The 17,014-nt window shown below is 40.9% G+C and overlaps 2 protein-coding genes across 4 annotated transcripts; one reads left to right on the top strand and one right to left on the bottom strand.

The window, feature by feature from the left end:
• Positions 1-569: 569 nt before the first annotated feature.
• On the bottom strand, positions 570-6,701 carry FAIM (Fas apoptotic inhibitory molecule). 2 transcript variants are annotated; one of them, XM_042878043.1, is made up of 5 exons: positions 6,650-6,701; positions 5,407-5,542; positions 4,222-4,450; positions 2,875-2,924; positions 570-1,880 (listed from the first exon to the last, which is right to left on the bottom strand). In XM_042878043.1, exons 2-5 carry the CDS (start codon positions 5,515-5,517, stop codon positions 1,731-1,733), a joined length of 540 nt encoding a protein of 179 aa, XP_042733977.1. In that variant the 5' UTR covers positions 5,518-5,542; positions 6,650-6,701; the 3' UTR covers positions 570-1,730. The 2 variants fall into 2 exon arrangements, with proteins under 2 accessions (XP_042733977.1, XP_042733976.1); XM_042878042.1 differs by lacking the exon at positions 6,650-6,701 and adding an exon at positions 6,474-6,563.
• On the top strand, positions 6,677-16,797 carry CEP70 (centrosomal protein 70). Of its 2 annotated transcripts, none has more exons than XM_042878040.1 (16): positions 6,677-6,820; positions 7,018-7,123; positions 7,274-7,397; positions 7,749-7,929; positions 8,206-8,375; positions 9,451-9,510; positions 10,202-10,301; positions 10,675-10,763; positions 11,328-11,402; positions 12,136-12,235; positions 12,867-13,037; positions 13,216-13,362; positions 13,828-13,996; positions 15,034-15,148; positions 16,098-16,177; positions 16,589-16,797. In XM_042878040.1, exons 1-16 carry the CDS (start codon positions 6,692-6,694, stop codon positions 16,648-16,650), a joined length of 1,878 nt encoding a protein of 625 aa, XP_042733974.1. In that variant the 5' UTR covers positions 6,677-6,691; the 3' UTR covers positions 16,651-16,797. The 2 variants fall into 2 exon arrangements, with proteins under 2 accessions (XP_042733974.1, XP_042733975.1); XM_042878041.1 differs by having other exon boundaries at positions 6,748-6,945.
• Positions 16,798-17,014: the final 217 nt, after the last annotated feature.

Below are 17,014 nucleotides of genomic sequence, written 5' to 3'. Positions count from 1 at the left end.
GAGCTATTATTCTAATTTCAATTTAAAAGGATTCAGTCCAGCTCTCAGGAATTCTAAAACTTTCTGCAGTAAAGCCTGAAGTTACATCTGGCATTAGGAGAGTTTAAAACAAATCCACTGTCTGAAACTAAAAGCTATTAGCAGATTTGCCATTCCACAGTTTTGTGAGTTGTACAATCCAAAGAATTTAAACCCATTACTTATGGTTCATCTGAACACCTCATCTGGTTGTAACAGTGGTGTAATGCAGAAATAAGGGCTTGTCGGTCAACATCAGGTCTGCTTTTAGACTGAAAAGTCACATATGGTTAAAACTCTACCTGGGGAGAAGGGCCTGCACAAAACTATTAAAAAAGCCCATGAGATTGTGCTAACAGAGCTTCTGAGCCCTAAAACATAGATGTGATCCATGTTTAAATAAGATTTTTTTTTTTTAAATTGCTAATGAGTTCCAAGCTCATTTGTATTTTATTTGCAGTCCCTAAAATAGCATTCATAATGGTCATAAACACCAAAGAAAATAAGTTATAAAAGTCTAATTCTGAAGTCTGGAGGGAAAAAGTCTTAAGTGGAAAAAGTTTTTTGGACCGCTGCAAAATGATACTCTTAAATAAAACCATTATTTTTTAAAAGTGATTTATGTCTGCACTGTCACAAAACAGGTCTCTTTTGTAAGGTGAGCCTAAGGCAATGTTAAGTGGCAGTGTGCCTCGTGCCTCCCCCACACATAGCTTCTAAGAACCACCTGAGGCAGCTGGAATTTGAGAATATTCTGTTCCTGTCTGAACTTTCCCATTAAAGCAGTCAGTTCTTCTTCTCCAGTTCTGACCTGCATTTCCTTGTTTCCTTATTCACGCACGACTGCCAGAATTGCCACACACAATTACCTACAGACAACTGTAGATTAAAGGCTAGGCTACATTGAAGAGGTTCTTATTTCAGCTTGCCTCAAGAGGTTTCATTTTTTAAAGGAGGACCATGGCAGAAAACTTCTTGTTTGGTTGGATGGGAGGGTACAGAACTTCAGAACAAACATCATTTTACAAAATACCTTTGGGATATTTTTGGCACAGCATATCACCTTTCTTCCTACTGTGAATAAACAACAGTTTTCATAGCTAAGTAAAATTTTAATACAGTTACACAAGGACTGGTAAAAATATATTTCTTTAATAACCTTTTTTATTAATTTATGTAACTGTTTTCCTGACTGCATTTGAAGAACATTGGAAGTACATAAAAGAAAAAATAGGGAGAATTTTAACAGCTTTCTCCAGGGCTCAGTATGTGTTCTCCCTCCATATAAAGTATTCAGTATTATTGAATATTGTGGGTTTTTTTTCTAGCATACAATTTCTACTTAAGTTCACCTGCCCTCTCTACTTAGTGATATAATACTTATTTCCCTATGTAGCTTTTTAAAAACTGGTAATGCAAAGTGTTGTACATAGTTATGTTTATCTGGTCCTCAAAAAGATGAGTTTCATGTACAGAAGCTAGGAAATGAACCCAGCACAAACTGGATGTACCATGTGTTCTACATGCAGTAGAATAGTTCAGCTGGAAGGAACCTACAATGATCTGTATGTCCAAGTGCCTGACCATTGCATGGCTAACTGAAAGCTGAGGTGTGTTATTGAGGGCATTATCCAAATGCCTCTTATTTAAATAATTACCACAGTAATTAAAAGTACCTGATCTGAGTCCTAAAACAATCAGTTAACTAGAAGCTACTCCACAGCCTCTGGGATCTCTCTGTCATCCACAATAAGAGTGTGAATAATTCCTTCCTTTCGTTTTCCACTACTGACAGCCTTAATGTAACAGCTGTGATCACCAACACTGAAGTGAGTTTCTGTCCCATCTTCTACGAATTCACCCTAGAAGAAAGGAGACGAGAATAAAAACAGATGCCCTTTTCAGTAAAATAACCACTCAAAGCATCACCTGTTTCCAGGTCACAGTCACTTGTAGCTCTCATAATCACTGCAGCCATAGGCAGCTGCTCAACAAAGCTGCAGAGCTGAGGCTGCCAGTTAAAGAATTTGGGTTTTCAAAGGACAACCAACGTTTCACACCATCAGTTTGTTGGTGCCCTCTGCAGCAGGATGAACAGATCCCCAAATTGAGTACATGCTATGCAGTTTAGATGCACAGCTCCTAACTTTCCCCTTTGTAGATGCAGTTACCTAACTTCTCATTTTGGAGTATGCATCCACCATAGTGCCAGCTCCGGTGAGAAAATGCACCCTCCAGACATGGGGAAGCCTACATAGTAGGCATAATGAAAACCTTCATAAAGTGAAAAGACATCAAATATATTAAGAGTTTTAAGTGTCTATCTGCTATGCATATTAATGCAGATGTGACAAAGATTTTATTCGCTCCAGCAACATGAACTAAGCATGAGGTGCTTAGGAATCACCTCTAAACAGACAAAAATCAGCAGCCATTAAAGAGCACAGGTGTTCAGCTTTCAGTTACCACTAAGGTGAGCAGGTCTGGTTGAGGTGGCTCTACAGTCCACATCAAACTTAAGTCCCTCCCACTCTCCTGAGCATTTTCTCACTAGAAACCCTGGACAACTGACCCAGAAGATTCATTTGTTCAAGAAGTATAGCACTGTATATCCTTATACGGACAGACTTTTGGCATCTTAACAGGTAATCCAGGAGACAAAGGATTCTGTTAATAAATACAGCAAAGAACAGATCATCAGCATGCAGATCTAGAGGTTTACCCATGCTCCACACCCAAGTGAAGCAATATACTCCTTGCTGTGGCTTAGTGAGCATGACACAGATAAGCACTGTGGCTTACTTTGGTTATATTAGAGCCATAGTCTATGAAAAACCTGTGGAAATGATCACGTACCGCTGTCTCCATTTTTTTACCGTTGCACCACACGTCCATAGTGTCCTTTTCTGTGAATGAAAGAAAAAATAAAGTAGAAAGGACTCTCCTCCCTTCTCCTAGGACAATATAAGGATTTTACAAGCCTACTCTTTGATGTTATATTTAATTCCCCGGAGAAGGTCCTAAATAACCTGAGCTACATAGTTTGTTCTTACATTGGAGAGACAGAAGGCTCTGCCACCAGTGGGCAAACAATTTTTGCTATGAATAAATAAATACTCGACTCTAAAATTAACATTACAGAAAATGTCCTTGTGACATAACAGAGAGCAGAGTACTGCTTGTCTTTTAAGTAATTATGGAAAGAAGGATACTAGGCTATCTCTTGGCACTGGAACTGCCTTTCTTTCCCCCCAGCATCTTTATCTCAGGGCAGTTCATACTATCCTTAGGCTCAAAAAGAAACCACAGTCCAGTGTGTCTTGTGCCCATGTATACAGCAATACCTAAGTGGAAGTTTCATCACTAGATGCCTGGACAAATTCCTCTGTGGATCCTTCCTCCCATCTTCTAACATACTTTGGGCAAGGGAGCAAAGGAAAAAAAAGTATAACCTTGCAACCAAGACAGTATAAAAACATTATCTGAAGGTTATGGATTAAGTTCATAGTTAAGCAGCAGTGCAGAAAACAGCATGCTGATTAGTCTATAAAAAAAACAAAGAGTGACACTGACACACTTCTTCTCACGACTCCTTAACTTCGGTTTATTGTTTCTAAGGGAAATCCCCGTTACTGAGTTAACAAACAACAGTGCTGTATAAAACTACATAGATATAACAAGATTACCATTTTTCTGTCTTTGGAATCTACTTCCAGTGTTCTCCAGACCACACAAGGTTTTACACTGCAATAGTACTAGCCACTTGTAGCAATTGGACAGATCAGTACAATAGGAAAGGCACTGCAACAAAGGTATGATGACAGAAAAACCAGCACAACAGAAAGGTGCTATAAAGAAAAGGAAAAAGATTGCTCACCCGTATCAGAAGACTCTAGGTTCACAGGGAAAAGCTTCACCCAAGAAGAATCTCCAGAAAGGGATCCTTCCCCCATGCCAGTCAGCCCTTAAATGAGGTCTAAGAGATGTGCAGCCAGGCTCCACCCCTTTCAGTTGCACGCCTGAATTACCTTCACCTGTGCTCCCACGGCTGACCGGGTCCTTTCCACAGGTGCTCAGTGATTCAGGTCATGACTGAACAGTTTCCATACACCACTGAACTGTGCTTTCTTTTAATTACCAATTGCTAAATGCACACAGGCTTTTTTGAAAACAGCAAAGTCAAGTCATTCCATATTTACTTACCCAAAACAACTCTATAGTCTGTACCACCCAAGCTCAGTACCCAAGTATTGGTTGTTTTTGACCTGTTCTCCATATATTTCTTGAGGCTTTTTCCATTGATCTCCAAAGTATACTCATATGCAAAGCCACTGACTGCATCAATGTTAATTGTAGCTCTTGTTTTGGATGCTCCAACAGTGAATGTTTCTTTACCCACCAATTTAAACATCCATTCTTTTCGTATTTCTTCCTGTAGAAGAAAACACAGACAATAGGTATTAACTGACAAACCTGAGGAAGTGTTTTAGTACTGCTGAAAAGCGCACCAGAACTCAGGAAACAGCTCAGTACTTAACTGTCCTTTTTCCTCAAGGTACAAACATGCAATGCTTTACAAATACAGAACACTTCTGCCCAAGGATGGCAAAGCACTTCATGATACTCACACCTTAACTGTAACTGAGATAAGAATGATGTTCACAGAATCACAGAATGGCCAGGGTTGGAAGGGACCTCAAGGATCATGAATCTCCAACCCCCTGCCACATGCAGGGCCACCAACCTCCCCATTTAATACCAGACCAGGCTGCCCAGGGCCCCATCCAGTCTGGCCCTGAACACCTCTAGGGATGGGGCATCCACAACCTCTCTGGGCAGCCTGTTCCAGCACCTCACCACTCTCTTTGTAAAGAACTTCCCCCTAAAATCCAACCTAAATCTCCCCTCCCTCAACTTAAAACCATTTCTCCTTGTCCTGCTGTTATCTACCCTTTCAAAGAGTTGATTCCCCTCCTGTTTATAGGCTCCCTTTAGGTACTGAAAGGCTGCAATCAGGTCACCCTGCAGCCTTCTTTTCTCCAGACTGAACAAGATCAGCTCCCTCAGCCTGTCCTCATAGGGGAGGTGCTCCAGTCCCCTGATCATCTTTGTGGCTCTTCTCTCGACCCTCTCCAACAGCTCTGTCTTTCTCGTACTGGGGGCTCCAGACCTGGACACAGTGCTCCAGATGGGGCCTCACCAGAGCAGAGAGGGACAATCACCTCCTTGTCCCTGCTGGCCAGCCCTCTTCTGATGGAATGCTGTTCATTACATGAGGCAAAGTTAGCCAAGTGAATACACCTCACGTAGTAGTCTTTTGTCTGTTCTATATGGAAATGCACTTATATAATTATATTATAGTGAATGTTGAGCATATAGCAATTTCACCTTTCCGTCAACATAGACGACACGTTTTCCTGAAGTGGTCCCATGCTCAAATTCAATTTTATGAATACCATCACTTAAAGCTACTTCCCAAACAGCCACCAAATCTGTCATCTTCTCTAAGTGGCCGTACCGAGACCTATGGAAATACCAATAAAGTCAATTAATTGTCATTGAAAGAATTCAAATACTGACGACTACAGCTCAAAGTGTTACTGCTTTAGGGCAAGTTACCTTTTACAACTGCAAAACAAGACATGAGAGAGTAAGCTTACACAATTACTTGCACGTCCCTGCTTTAGAAACATTAAAATATGACAAAACATCACAAAAACAGGCAGGTATGCTGGCTCACTCTGACAAACACCATAAAAAGATACATACCCATCCAACCTCTAGAGCCTCTGGGTCAGAGGGCAGTATAGTTAAAAACCGTACTTAGAACTCAGATGTTCCTTGCAGTTCTTTTTTGACAGGCTTTAAAGTGCAGCATTTCATTCGCTCCCTGAGCAACTGCTTCAGCCTTCTGAACTTGAGAAGTAGTTATAACAGATAAGCTCACCATCCATTGATTCTAACAGCAGTATTACCTACGTCATTTGGGAACACAACTCTACACACACAAACACGCACAGGGAAGGAGACTGGAAAAGATATCCTTCCATTCAGGACACGTTCCATGTTCGGTACAGCCATAAGTGACCGTAGCAGTGGGGATATCTTTCCAAAGGCTGTACGTGCTGCAGCTCTGCTGTTTTACCTTACTTCTTCTTCACTGAGGGTAACCTCCTCACGGAATGCCATAGTAACCAAAGGGCTTTTAATCCAACCAGCAGCAAGAAAAGAAGAAAAGCAGGATAGCAGCAAGGAGTGCTGAGAATGGATGGAGTTATGACTAATGGATTTGCCCTGCTGTAATACAAACATCATTTTTCCTACGCAAATAGCTATGCGTAAGAGCACCAAGGACGCGGCTGCCCAGCAACCACGCCGCGCCCACAGAGCTCCCTTCAGCTGCGAGGGAACCACACAGCCTCAGCATCAACGCCAGAACCGCCACCGGGACTCACACCGCCTCCGACATCCGCTCAGGGCCCCGAGCTCATCCCGCACCGCGCTGCACGGAGCGAGCTTACAGACGCAGCTTTCATTTCGGCATTACGCCGTGACCCGCCCGCAGCCCCCCCGCCGCCTGCACAACCCCTCACATCCGTACACAGCCCCCCACGCCCGCATCCCCGCCTACCCCGTTCCAGCCGCGCGGGTCCCTCCTCCCCTCCGCCTCAAGATGGCGGTTGCCCGCCTCCCGGAGATGACCGTTACCGCCACGGAGCTCAGAGCCCGCCCTCCGCTCCCTTTCGGCCGTTTCCCTTCCTTTCCTGTTCTTCCTTTCCACCGGCGGATCGCTATGACGGAGGTACCGCTGCACTGACACAAAGCGGCGCCGACGCAAAGCACCCGGCGCCCGCCCCGCCGCGTTCGGTTCCTTAGAAAGCACAAATCCGGCTGGCTGGCAGCCGTTCTCCCTTCTAACGGCCATCGGTACGAGCGGAGCGTCTGCGCGCTGTTTGCATGCCGATCCTCAGCGATCCTCAGGTTTCTGCCTCTTCCCAGCTGCGGCAGGAGGAAGCGGAATGGGAGACGGTGAACGCGCTGCTGCTGCGCCATGGAATGCAGCCCCTGAGCATCGCGGCGTCCCCGGGCGGCGGCGGCGCGCCAGGTAAGGAGTGCTGCTGGCGGGGGTTCCGGGGCAGCACACCTGAAGTCACGAGGCACTGCTGAAGCCATCAGTTCCAAAGGGTAACGGAGATGCGATCTTCAGGTACCGAAAGCCTTTGGTTAAGGCTTTGTTTGTGATGTGTGCTTCCAGATGTGATTGCTTTGGACGGTCAGGCCTCTCTAGGAATAAGACTTGCATTAAAAACGTTGTTGGAAGACACTGACCGACAACAGAAGATGATGTACGGGCTTATGGAGAGCAATCGTAATCTTAGGTAAGGTGCTGTGAAGGGAATTTACAGGTAATGCAAAACAAACAGCACTGTCGCTGTTTACTGTCATATCTAAGGCCAAAGACCTTTTTTTCTGGAGTTTTTTGTCCAATATGCAGCAATATTCTGCATAAATATCTGCATAAAAGATCTGCTTGAGCTGTTGTCTTAACTCCATCTGCTGCCACTTCCCATAGCGGCGTCTTTCCTGTGCCTGCTGCTGCAGTCTGGCACATCAGATAACTGATGTCATCAGTTAACTGGGCACCGTCAGATAACATTTGCCAGGCCTGTGCTTCTTTCACTGCACTTAGTGAAATGAGTGTAATTTAAGTCAAAGATTTATGTTTCTAGAGATGAGGTACGACAGGAACGAGGTCGGGCATCTCGAGAAGAGAAAAGGGCTAATGAATTCGAAAACGTGGTGGAAAACATTAAATCAAAAATCCGTCAGCTGGAAGATGAGACAATAGCTAAAGTTTGCCGGCAACAGAATCAGGTCAAAGAACTTCAGAAAGATCAGCTGGTTTCCCAGGTAACTCAGCACTCAGCTTTTGACTTGTTTTGGCAGCTGTAGAAGTATACTCGTTGGTCCAAATACACATCAGTCTCATGTCAAAGTTAGTACACTATTTTTAGCTAAGATTTTACATTTCATGACTAATTTTCTAATAATAAATTAGGAAAATATATGAACCTTTCTTCCGCTTTTGGTTAAGCTTCCTTGGGACCAAGTGCCTGTGTTGGCAGGTGGAGCACCATCTCCAGCTTGTTAGAATAATTTCAGAATGCTCCTGTTATCTCTTCGCAGGCAAAATACCAACAGCAGCAGCAAAAGCTGCAAGAACAGGAGGAGATTATTGCTCGTTTGCAGAGGGAGCTGTGCAAAGCTGGGGAGGAGGAGCAGCAGCGTGTTGCCACTCAAACCAAGATGTTCTGCCAGTTTTGCAAGAGAGCTCCCAAGTCCCTTCTAGATCAGCAGTAAGAAATTTTGTTATATTGGTGAATGACTCGTAACAGTAAATGAATAAATGGATTTAAAGTGACTGTTCTTGATACTTACATGGAAAAAAGTTGTCGATCTTAGGAGTGCAAGCTGAATAAATGCATGGCAGAAGATAAAAATCTCAGCCTCTGTATCCACTAGGTGTCAGCAAAGAGGGTGGAATGGTTTGTTCTGGAAACTGCATTTGCTATGGTGATTTTGTTAACGTTTTAGAATGTAAATTTAAACAACAAAGCAAAAAGCAGTAACAACAAAGTCAGTTTGGGAAAGCAGCATTTGTGACTGCTAACTGCAAACTTGCTTTCCAGGCACTTTGTGCAAGTTCTGAAAGCATTCTAAGCCTACATGTCCTGCAAGAAAATCTCCATCCTTCAGCTATAGTCAGAGATTTGACAACTTACAGGCCTCAGGTGGCTGTTGCCTTATTGTGCTAGTGTAGCTTGGTCTGTCCAGGTCTGCCTGGGATGTTTACCTAGGAGAAATTTTAGAGGGATTATATGTGTCCCTGTGACTGTTTCTTGTGCCCTCCTTAAACAACAAAAAAAGAAGCACTGAGATTGGTTCCTTGGCGTTTCTCACCTGTATATTGAAAACAGAAAATCTCAGAGTGGTTTGAAAGGAAATGCAGTTTCTCACCCATACATTTTTTCTATGGCTTTATTTCCTTGCAGCCACTTCCTTAGAAAGCACCTGCAGCTTCTCTGGAAGTGGAAGTTCTTTAGGCTGTGTCTGACCTGTGCTCTTCTATCACCTCCAATGGTCCCTGCAGCCCTACAGCTCAAGAATGTACCAGCTTGTTAAGCTTGCTGGGTGAACATACCCACGAGATGTGGGGGTTGTCAGAAGGATTTAGCTTTGGTCTCCTCTTGAGTCATTTTGCCACTTTTAATCTAATAGACAGTTAATGTCTCTATATTTCTTTTTTGGAAAACTGTGACTGAGATGAGAGAGAAGGGTCACTTTTAAATACAGTGCAGCTGTATAAGCTATCCTATACCAATAGGTCAGTAACAGTATCTTAAATTTGAAATACCATTTTCCCTTTTTCAGGTTTCTTTGTCTAATTGATTACTATGAATCTCAAATTAATCAAATGAAAAAGGAGCTAAGGTGAGTCTCATCTAATGCCTTGTGGTCCTACAGCTCAAAGTTTTCTTTCTCCTTGCTGTTCTTAAAACTTGGAATGGCAAATGTTCTGTTTTCTAGATGTCACTAAAATATAAAAAAATACAGCCAAGGCCTGTAATGATCTTGGAAGTTTGGATTAATCCTGGAAATAGCTCTCAGTCAGTCTGAGCAGCTGCTCAGTCAGGCCAGTGCAGCCAGGAGGGCGTTGTATTTAGACATTAGCTATAATCCTTTGTTTGTTTTTCTACTTTTCCTTTTGTAGTGGTTTACAGGCAGCACTACTGCATTAGCTATGCTCGATTCACTGATTTCCTAAAAGAAAGAAGGGGGAAAAAAAAAAAAAAAGGAATGCCAGCTTCTCAGCTCCACCACATTGCTTACATGATGCAGAGCAACAATCAGATGCCTGAGAGACATTCCCATAATTTGAGATTATCATCTAGAAAACTGAAATTGGATTTGCTTGCACTGTAATTTATCTTCAGGAATAAATGTACTCAATTAGTATATGAAACATCTTTCCAGAATAATAGAGAAGACCATGACAGTGTTTCTATTCTGATCATAGTTCGATTTATGGAAATTTTGTCACGTGTACCTGCAAACTAAACAACCTTGGATCTTTGTGGCAATTGAATTGCAATAAGCTGAAGCAATTTATTTTCCCTGATAGGCAGTATAAAAAAGCTGAAGATCATATACAGAGAGAAGTAAAAATCAAAGAAGAATTCTTAAATCTAGATGCTACTCCGAATTACAGAGCACTGCTTATGGTATGGAACTGCTAAGAATAAGTCCATGCAGATCTCTAACGGAAACCCCTGAAGAGCCACATAAAAATGCATGTGTGTTTGGTTTCTGTCTGCTTATTCTTATCTTCAAAGTTTGTAAACTCACTGGGCAGTGAGTTTAAGAAACTTCATCTCAATATGCAAAGATTTAGTACTTTGTTGAGTTCTCTGCTTCTCTACCTGTGGGCTAGTACAGCAGGCTCTTGATCTTAAAGAGGTCTGTTTCCTCACCTACGCTGTCTTACTATATAGAGCAAATGGGAATCTTTCTTAACATCTGACATGCTTGAAAGTGTTCAAGTTTGTTGATTATGGAATGAATGAAATAAAAGAAATAACACAATGTATGCTGCAGTCTTTTCAGAGTCAGCTTGTTGAAACAAAAGCCAGGAATGAACAGCTTTTGCTTGAAAATACAAACCTCAAGAAAGATTTGGAAACAAGGTGAGAAAGGATGAATATCGTTTTTAAAAGCACATCGCTAGGCTTTGCTGTACAAATAAGGAAACTGAAAGAACAGCAACTGTGAAAATGTTGCGTGAAATCTGTCTTTAAAATCCATTCATAAAATAATTAGTATTTTAATAGGGCAGCAGCCATCAACCTTTCCTCCCTACGCTGCTGATACTAACAGCTATTACTGTACATTGCATCATGTTGGACAACTGCATTGATACTTGCACTTCATTCAGTTAAAGCAGTAAAAAATGCATGTGGGCAAAATTGTTCTTTCCACTGGCAGTATTACTGCCAAGCCTGATTTCCACTTAAAACCTGCTGGACAGGGTAGAGAAGCAGATGGTTTTAGTAAGAAAGCCTGAACCAGCAAAATAGGTTTAGGTGCTATAATATATCTGTATTACAGTTACTGCCACACAGAAATGTAGAATTTCATTTCCGGAATGAAGTTATGGCACTACAAGAGCTTTCTTACTTTTTCGCTTGGCTGAATTTTATAGCTGTCTTTCAATGCAAGATAGATAATATGGTATGTTTTCTTTCCAACAGGCCAACTGCACAGGAATTAAAACTCTACAAGCACCGAGTGAAGAAACTAGAGAAAACTTTAAAGAAAACTATCCAGTAACTATTTTTCTTCAGTATCTTTCATGAATCCTCTGAACTATATAAAGGCAAAGATGCTCTGCAACCAATCACATAGATAGCAGCTTACAAAGCACGTACCTTATCACCACTGTCCATTAGAGCCTGGTTCGTGGGCAGCAAATGCTTCTGCATCTCCAAAGACACCCTATGCATCTCTGAAGTGGTAGCATGGCATCCAAACTGGTGCACAGCACTGTCTCTTAGTTCCATTTTGTCTTTTGGGATGGGAGTGTTACCATGGGCAGTATGGGCAGGACCAAACTGTTGTCTGCCCCTTCTGTGAGCTGTAAAGCAAGTTATTAGCTGCATTGTGGATTGAGAGTATTGAGAGTTGGTGAACTCTTGAAGATACCTGAAGTTATGTCCATATTATCCTTAGAAATTTACTTTTTTTTTTTTTCCCCCCCTCTGGATCATTGCTTAGAAAATACTTTAAAGATAACAGAAATCTACTACTGACAAAGTGTCAGTCTGGAATTTCACTTAATTATTTGTGTACGTGTGCACTGAATACTACATATTTTTAGCACTATACATTATCTGAAAAAGATACTGCTTTAAAAATTTTCACTTCTTTGTTTTACATTCTGTCTATTTAAATGGCCTTTTCACTCATGCAGTGAGTACAATTCAGTAGTTTCAGACTGAAAGCCATCCTACCGTATGTATTTGGCCTACTGATGACCTACTGTATATATTTGGCATGCAGGTCTTCAGGGAACAGTACCAGAGAAAGAACAGAAGAAAAGAAAGAACCTGGGAGTATTGCAGAGGATCAGCTGCACGCAGTTTGCCAGCAGTACTTACAGGTATGCCAACTTCATTGGCACTGTGTATATTTAGCACTTTCATAACAAAATATGAGCTTTGCTTAATTGTGTAAACTGAAGCATGCTCTTTTGAATCCTGGAGGAAAGAACATAACATGTAATGTTCTGGCTATGGCAGTTGATGTAGGCTACCTTAATGTAAACTACCTAAAGTTACAACAGAGGAGAGACTAGCTTGGCAAACCTCCAGTTGGTGGTTTAGCCTGAATTCTCATCAGGATGGAGGACAAAGATAAAGGTCCTGTGCAAAGCGTACCTTTCTGTTATGCTTTTAAGAACTGCTGAGGAGATAGAAGCTTTTTATTTTTCTTTAAGTAAAGAAGGAGCAAATATAGTAAAGCTTAGCAAAATATAAACTGTGGAAGTAACAAAGTTGTGAGGAGATAAACAGAATATTCCCCGAATGGGAAGTCTACTTGTGTTAACTTTTACTTTTCTTCTACTTAGTATCTTTTTAAATCTATGACGTATTGTGCATCTACAAAAGTCATTGATAGTAACTTACTGGAGGTATTTATGATTTATTGTTTAGATTATTTGACTGGTGGGGGCGAATTTATAATAACATGTTTAGTTTGAGCAATAACTTTTTTTCTGTCTGTTATTGAAGGTGTTGTCCAATATTGACTCTATTATACGAAGTCCAAGAGCTCCTCCATTAATATATAAGCGCAGTAAAGGGCCAGTGCAAAATTATATTAAGGAGAATGGACAGGAATGTGGATTTGAACACCTCCCACTCACTATAGAAATGTGGGCAGATCAGCTAGTGGCCCTAAAGGTAATGCACTCTCATGCTTGGCTTTGTATTCCTCCTTTAGTCTATTGAAAATCTCACAGTGCTTCTTTATCCATTGCAGAGTGTTCTTGTGTGTTAGTTTTGTTGTCTGACCTAATGTTAAATGGACAGAATATTTAAGCAGTTACTACAATAAGCCCTGTATCCTTTGTTTTAAAAGGATTTGCACAGGTCATTGAGAAAACTGTCCCTGGAATTGGTGCCTTGGCACATCACGGATCCACAAGATAACAGAGAATCCATACGAGTTCAAGACCTTCAGCTCATAGTAGATACAGTGTTAGACGAAATAGAAAACAAGGAAAAGGTAATTCTTCACATGCTGTTGACTTCTGCATTTCAAAGCCTTTTGGGGTTTAAGAAATAGCTGTGTGAAGAGATCCAATACTCCAAGACTACTTTCACATAATGGATAAATTCACCCTGGGGAAGACTGCTTTAATGAAGGTCTTTTGACCATGAATTTGCATTGCCCTGTAGTGCTAGATATTATCCTGTTCCATCTTTTTCTCAGTCAGCATTCAGAATACATAAACAGACTTAATAAACAACAGAAAACAAAGCTTCCAAAAGAATATTTTTTCATAAGAGTATTTTTGGTTTGCTGGATATATCTCTTGAGATTTAAGGATATTTGAAATGCTTTGATTTACTAATGGAAGTTACACCTGTTTTTCTTTGTAGACTAGTTTTAAAAATATCTCATGGTTTAAAAGAATCCTTGCTTTGCTAAGCAACAATTTAGAAAAGTTACCCTTTCTGTTTTCTGCAGAACAGCCAGACACCATCCTTATCAACACTGTTTGCCATGGTCTCTCACTTCCAGAAGTTGTTTGATGTGAATTCTCTGAACGGCATTTACCCACGAATGAATGAGGTGTACACAAAACTTGGGGAACTGACCAATGCAATGAGAAATCTTCATGAGCTTCTGGAACTAGGTACAGGCTTATCACCTAGCACTTCTTCAGGCTATTTCCAAAGGGAAAGCTTTGTTTTATGAGCACTGACTTACTAATCATATTTCACACTCTATTTGAAACGCAAGGTTTTTTTGTTTGTTTTAACTTGTTTTAGAATAACAGATAAATAATCTTTGCTCTAGATTTCTCCTTAGTAACTCATTCAAAGGTATGTCCAGTCCTGAAGAACTTCCCTCTTACAATCCTAAAGGCCTACTTATTTTTTAACTGTTCAGTGTCAAGAACTAAGTGCCACCAGTAGTCAGAGGCCTGTGTAGTTTCATTCTCTTCTGGATTTGCACTTCTGAAGAACAGCAGCTGCTAATCTTCCCTGAGCTCATGGGTTTAGAGGCTTGGCTGTGCTGCAGGGTACAGCCAGAGGGAAAGGCTCCTGAACTACTGAGGCCTTTGAAGCCTCATTCAAAAGGGAAGCAGACTTCCTGCCTGCCACCAACAACAGGAGGTGAAGAAGCTTCCCATCTCCCTAGTAATTACAAAGCAATGGAGTTCAGTCACCTTCTCCACAAATAGTTCCTCTGAAACTGAGTGAGGAAAGGACAAAGAACCTGATACCTTTTTACCTTTCATCACAGTAGCCAAAGCAGGTTAAAACAAGCAAACAGAACAAGTTCTTGCTGCTAACAAAATATCAGGGAACAGGTTCCCTCTATGAGGTACTTCTGTTGTGCTGCAGGAAGCCAATGAATACCCTCTCTGCATACAATGGCAGTTGACTGCTTTCCAGTGACAGTATAGGACAGACTGTAGTACCATTTCAGTCAAGAAAATATCTAGCTCTGTCATGTTTTTAGCTACCGAAGGATTAATGAGAGATTCCTTCCTCCCAGTAGTATCAGTGTATTTCTCAACACAGGCATTTTGTTTTCTGTGAATGATGAAACTTGTATGCCTAAATACATGAAAGTTGAATAAATTCTGGGCACTTGTAAGAATTGAATTATGTCTTCTTTCCCTGTTGTTACTCTTACCAGAAGCATGAAGTCTTTGTTTTCCAGATAGTTCAGTTCCACCCACAGTGGTGGTGGATACTGTTGGGAAACTGTGTGACATAATTAATGAGAATGTGACTGAACAACTACAGAGGCTTCTGGGGACCCAAGACATCCACAGGTATTTAGATCTGTTCCACTGGCAGCAATTCTGCAAACAGGAATCTTAGGAATTGAAAGAGCTACATAAGATTGATACTGGAAGAGATTTTAATCACTTGCTACACAGGCAGCTAGCTGTGACAGTAAAGGATTGACTACTAACCTACATGGAACAAATCTTGAACACTTTCAAAAGGGTATTGGTGGTAAATAAAAAAAAATTAAGGTTCCCTTAGCACTAGCTTGTTGATTTTCATGGATACAGTGATCAAAAAAGCCTCTTAAGCTTATGTTTCATAAGGAGACATAGCAAGTGCTGCATGTTGGTGGGGATATGAAGCTGCTTTAAGGTTGCAATATTGAAATGTATTAGTTGCTGAGAGAATGTACACCTCAGGCTTCCTAAAAATCTTTCGGGTGCTGGACAAATCTTATTATCAAGTGATGAGAACATAGAGGTGATAGCAAGCTGTAAGAGCTTGCATTCAGAATGTGCTGTACAAACATACAAAGATACTAACTGCAGCAGTAAATTTTAACAGGCAAAGTTAACAACACTTGACACCATCAACCTTTCTGTGCTCCTTGCAGCTTTAACTATAGACAAGCTGCATATAATATTCTTGCCTCCACCTCTGTAGCAGTTATACTGCCTGGGGTGGCTGATATATTTAGCATATATATATAGGCTGCTGCTCCAGTCCAAAAATTACATGACATGATACAAGTAGGAATAGAAGAATGTATACTGGGCAGAAACAGTGAAATCAGAGATAATCTTTTGACTTTTAACAGTTGTTGGCTGCAGGTTTCAGAATGTGAAGATGCATTTTTGGTGTAGGTGCATTTGTATGTAATAAGTAACAGTATTTTCAGAAAGCAGTGACACTGTATGGCAAAACAGACAAGAAAATGAACTTAATATGTTCTTACATTTTTGAGATAATGGTCTTACTTACAAATTTCAGTATCATCAATAAGCTAGAAGAACACGAATGCTTCTTTCCACCGTTTCAAGCTCTCATTCAAGATTTGCTCTCTCTTCTAGGTGAGTAGCATTTGCAAGTTGTAATTATCTTCACGACAAAGTTCCCTGCCAGGACTTTAAATAGCTAACACACTTTGTTTACTCCTGGTGTGCAAAAAAACATAAGGGAAGTGTGAGAAAAGGTGCTTCTCCTTGCCTTGCTCTCGTCTTTTAAGAAAGTGTCTGAAATAACTAGGTCTTCATTAAAAATAGGGTCAATTACATTCAACCATAAGACTTAGAAGCTAAAATAACTTTTTTCTTCCCCCAAAAGCATTAAAAGGTTTGAGGAATTTATTCTCTGCAGTAGTTTTTTGCTGACATTTCTAACATTTCTATTCTATGTATTTTAACATTTAATCTAGAATTTTGGTTGGACTTAGAGGCGTTCTGTATACATCTCATACAAATTTGCTTTTCATTCTGTTTCAGAGATCAATAACCTGGATGATATTTTACCTACTGTACGAAAGCTGAAGTTGGTAACTAGTTAAGAGTTAGTTTGGTCAATCCTGGGAAGACTTAACCTGTGAGGTGGCCTGTTGATTCACATGCCATTACAGCTACCTCTAATCTCTGTTATTTAATGAACAGTTTCAGACTTTTGGATATATAAATAAAAATTTGGCTTTGCCACTGCATTCTTTTAGTTTCTCTGCATTCTTACACTGAACATGAAACAAGAAAAATAACCACAATAACCTGTTCTGTCCTGGAGAGAGAACCAATACATACTGTGTTCATCTAGGAAACTGAAGCCAGCACAAAAGCAAAAACCACAAAACCACTTACCTTTCTGAACATTGCTCATCAGCAGGTATGAGATGACATTGCTCAAACTGCCTTTAGATGTAATAC

The sequence above is a fragment of the Lagopus leucura genome, unplaced genomic scaffold (assembly GCF_019238085.1).
Source record: "Lagopus leucura isolate 7727_CA_CO unplaced genomic scaffold, USGS_WTPT01 Super-Scaffold_100019, whole genome shotgun sequence".
Taxonomy (NCBI): Eukaryota; Metazoa; Chordata; class Aves; order Galliformes; family Phasianidae; genus Lagopus; species Lagopus leucura.
The sequence above is the reverse complement of the archived record's forward strand: the minus strand, read 5'-3'. Positions and strand labels throughout refer to the sequence as shown.

Coding starts and splice junctions, on each gene's coding strand:
- FAIM (XM_042878042.1), bottom strand. Junction 2,925..4,221: donor AGACTATAGAGTTGTTTTGG/GTAAGTAAATAT, acceptor TTTCATTCACAG/AAAAGGACACTATGGACGTG. Junction 1,881..2,874: donor GTAAAAAAATGGAGACAGCG/GTACGTGATCAT, acceptor CCTTTCTTCTAG/GGTGAATTCGTAGAAGATGG.
- CEP70 (XM_042878040.1), top strand. CDS start 6,692: ATGGCGGTTGCCCGCCTCCCGGAGATGACCGTTACCGCCACGGAGCTC. Junction 11,403..12,135: donor ACTTTAAAGAAAACTATCCA/GTAACTATTTTT, acceptor TTTGGCATGCAG/GTCTTCAGGGAACAGTACCA. Junction 13,038..13,215: donor ATCAGCTAGTGGCCCTAAAG/GTAATGCACTCT, acceptor TTGTTTTAAAAG/GATTTGCACAGGTCATTGAG.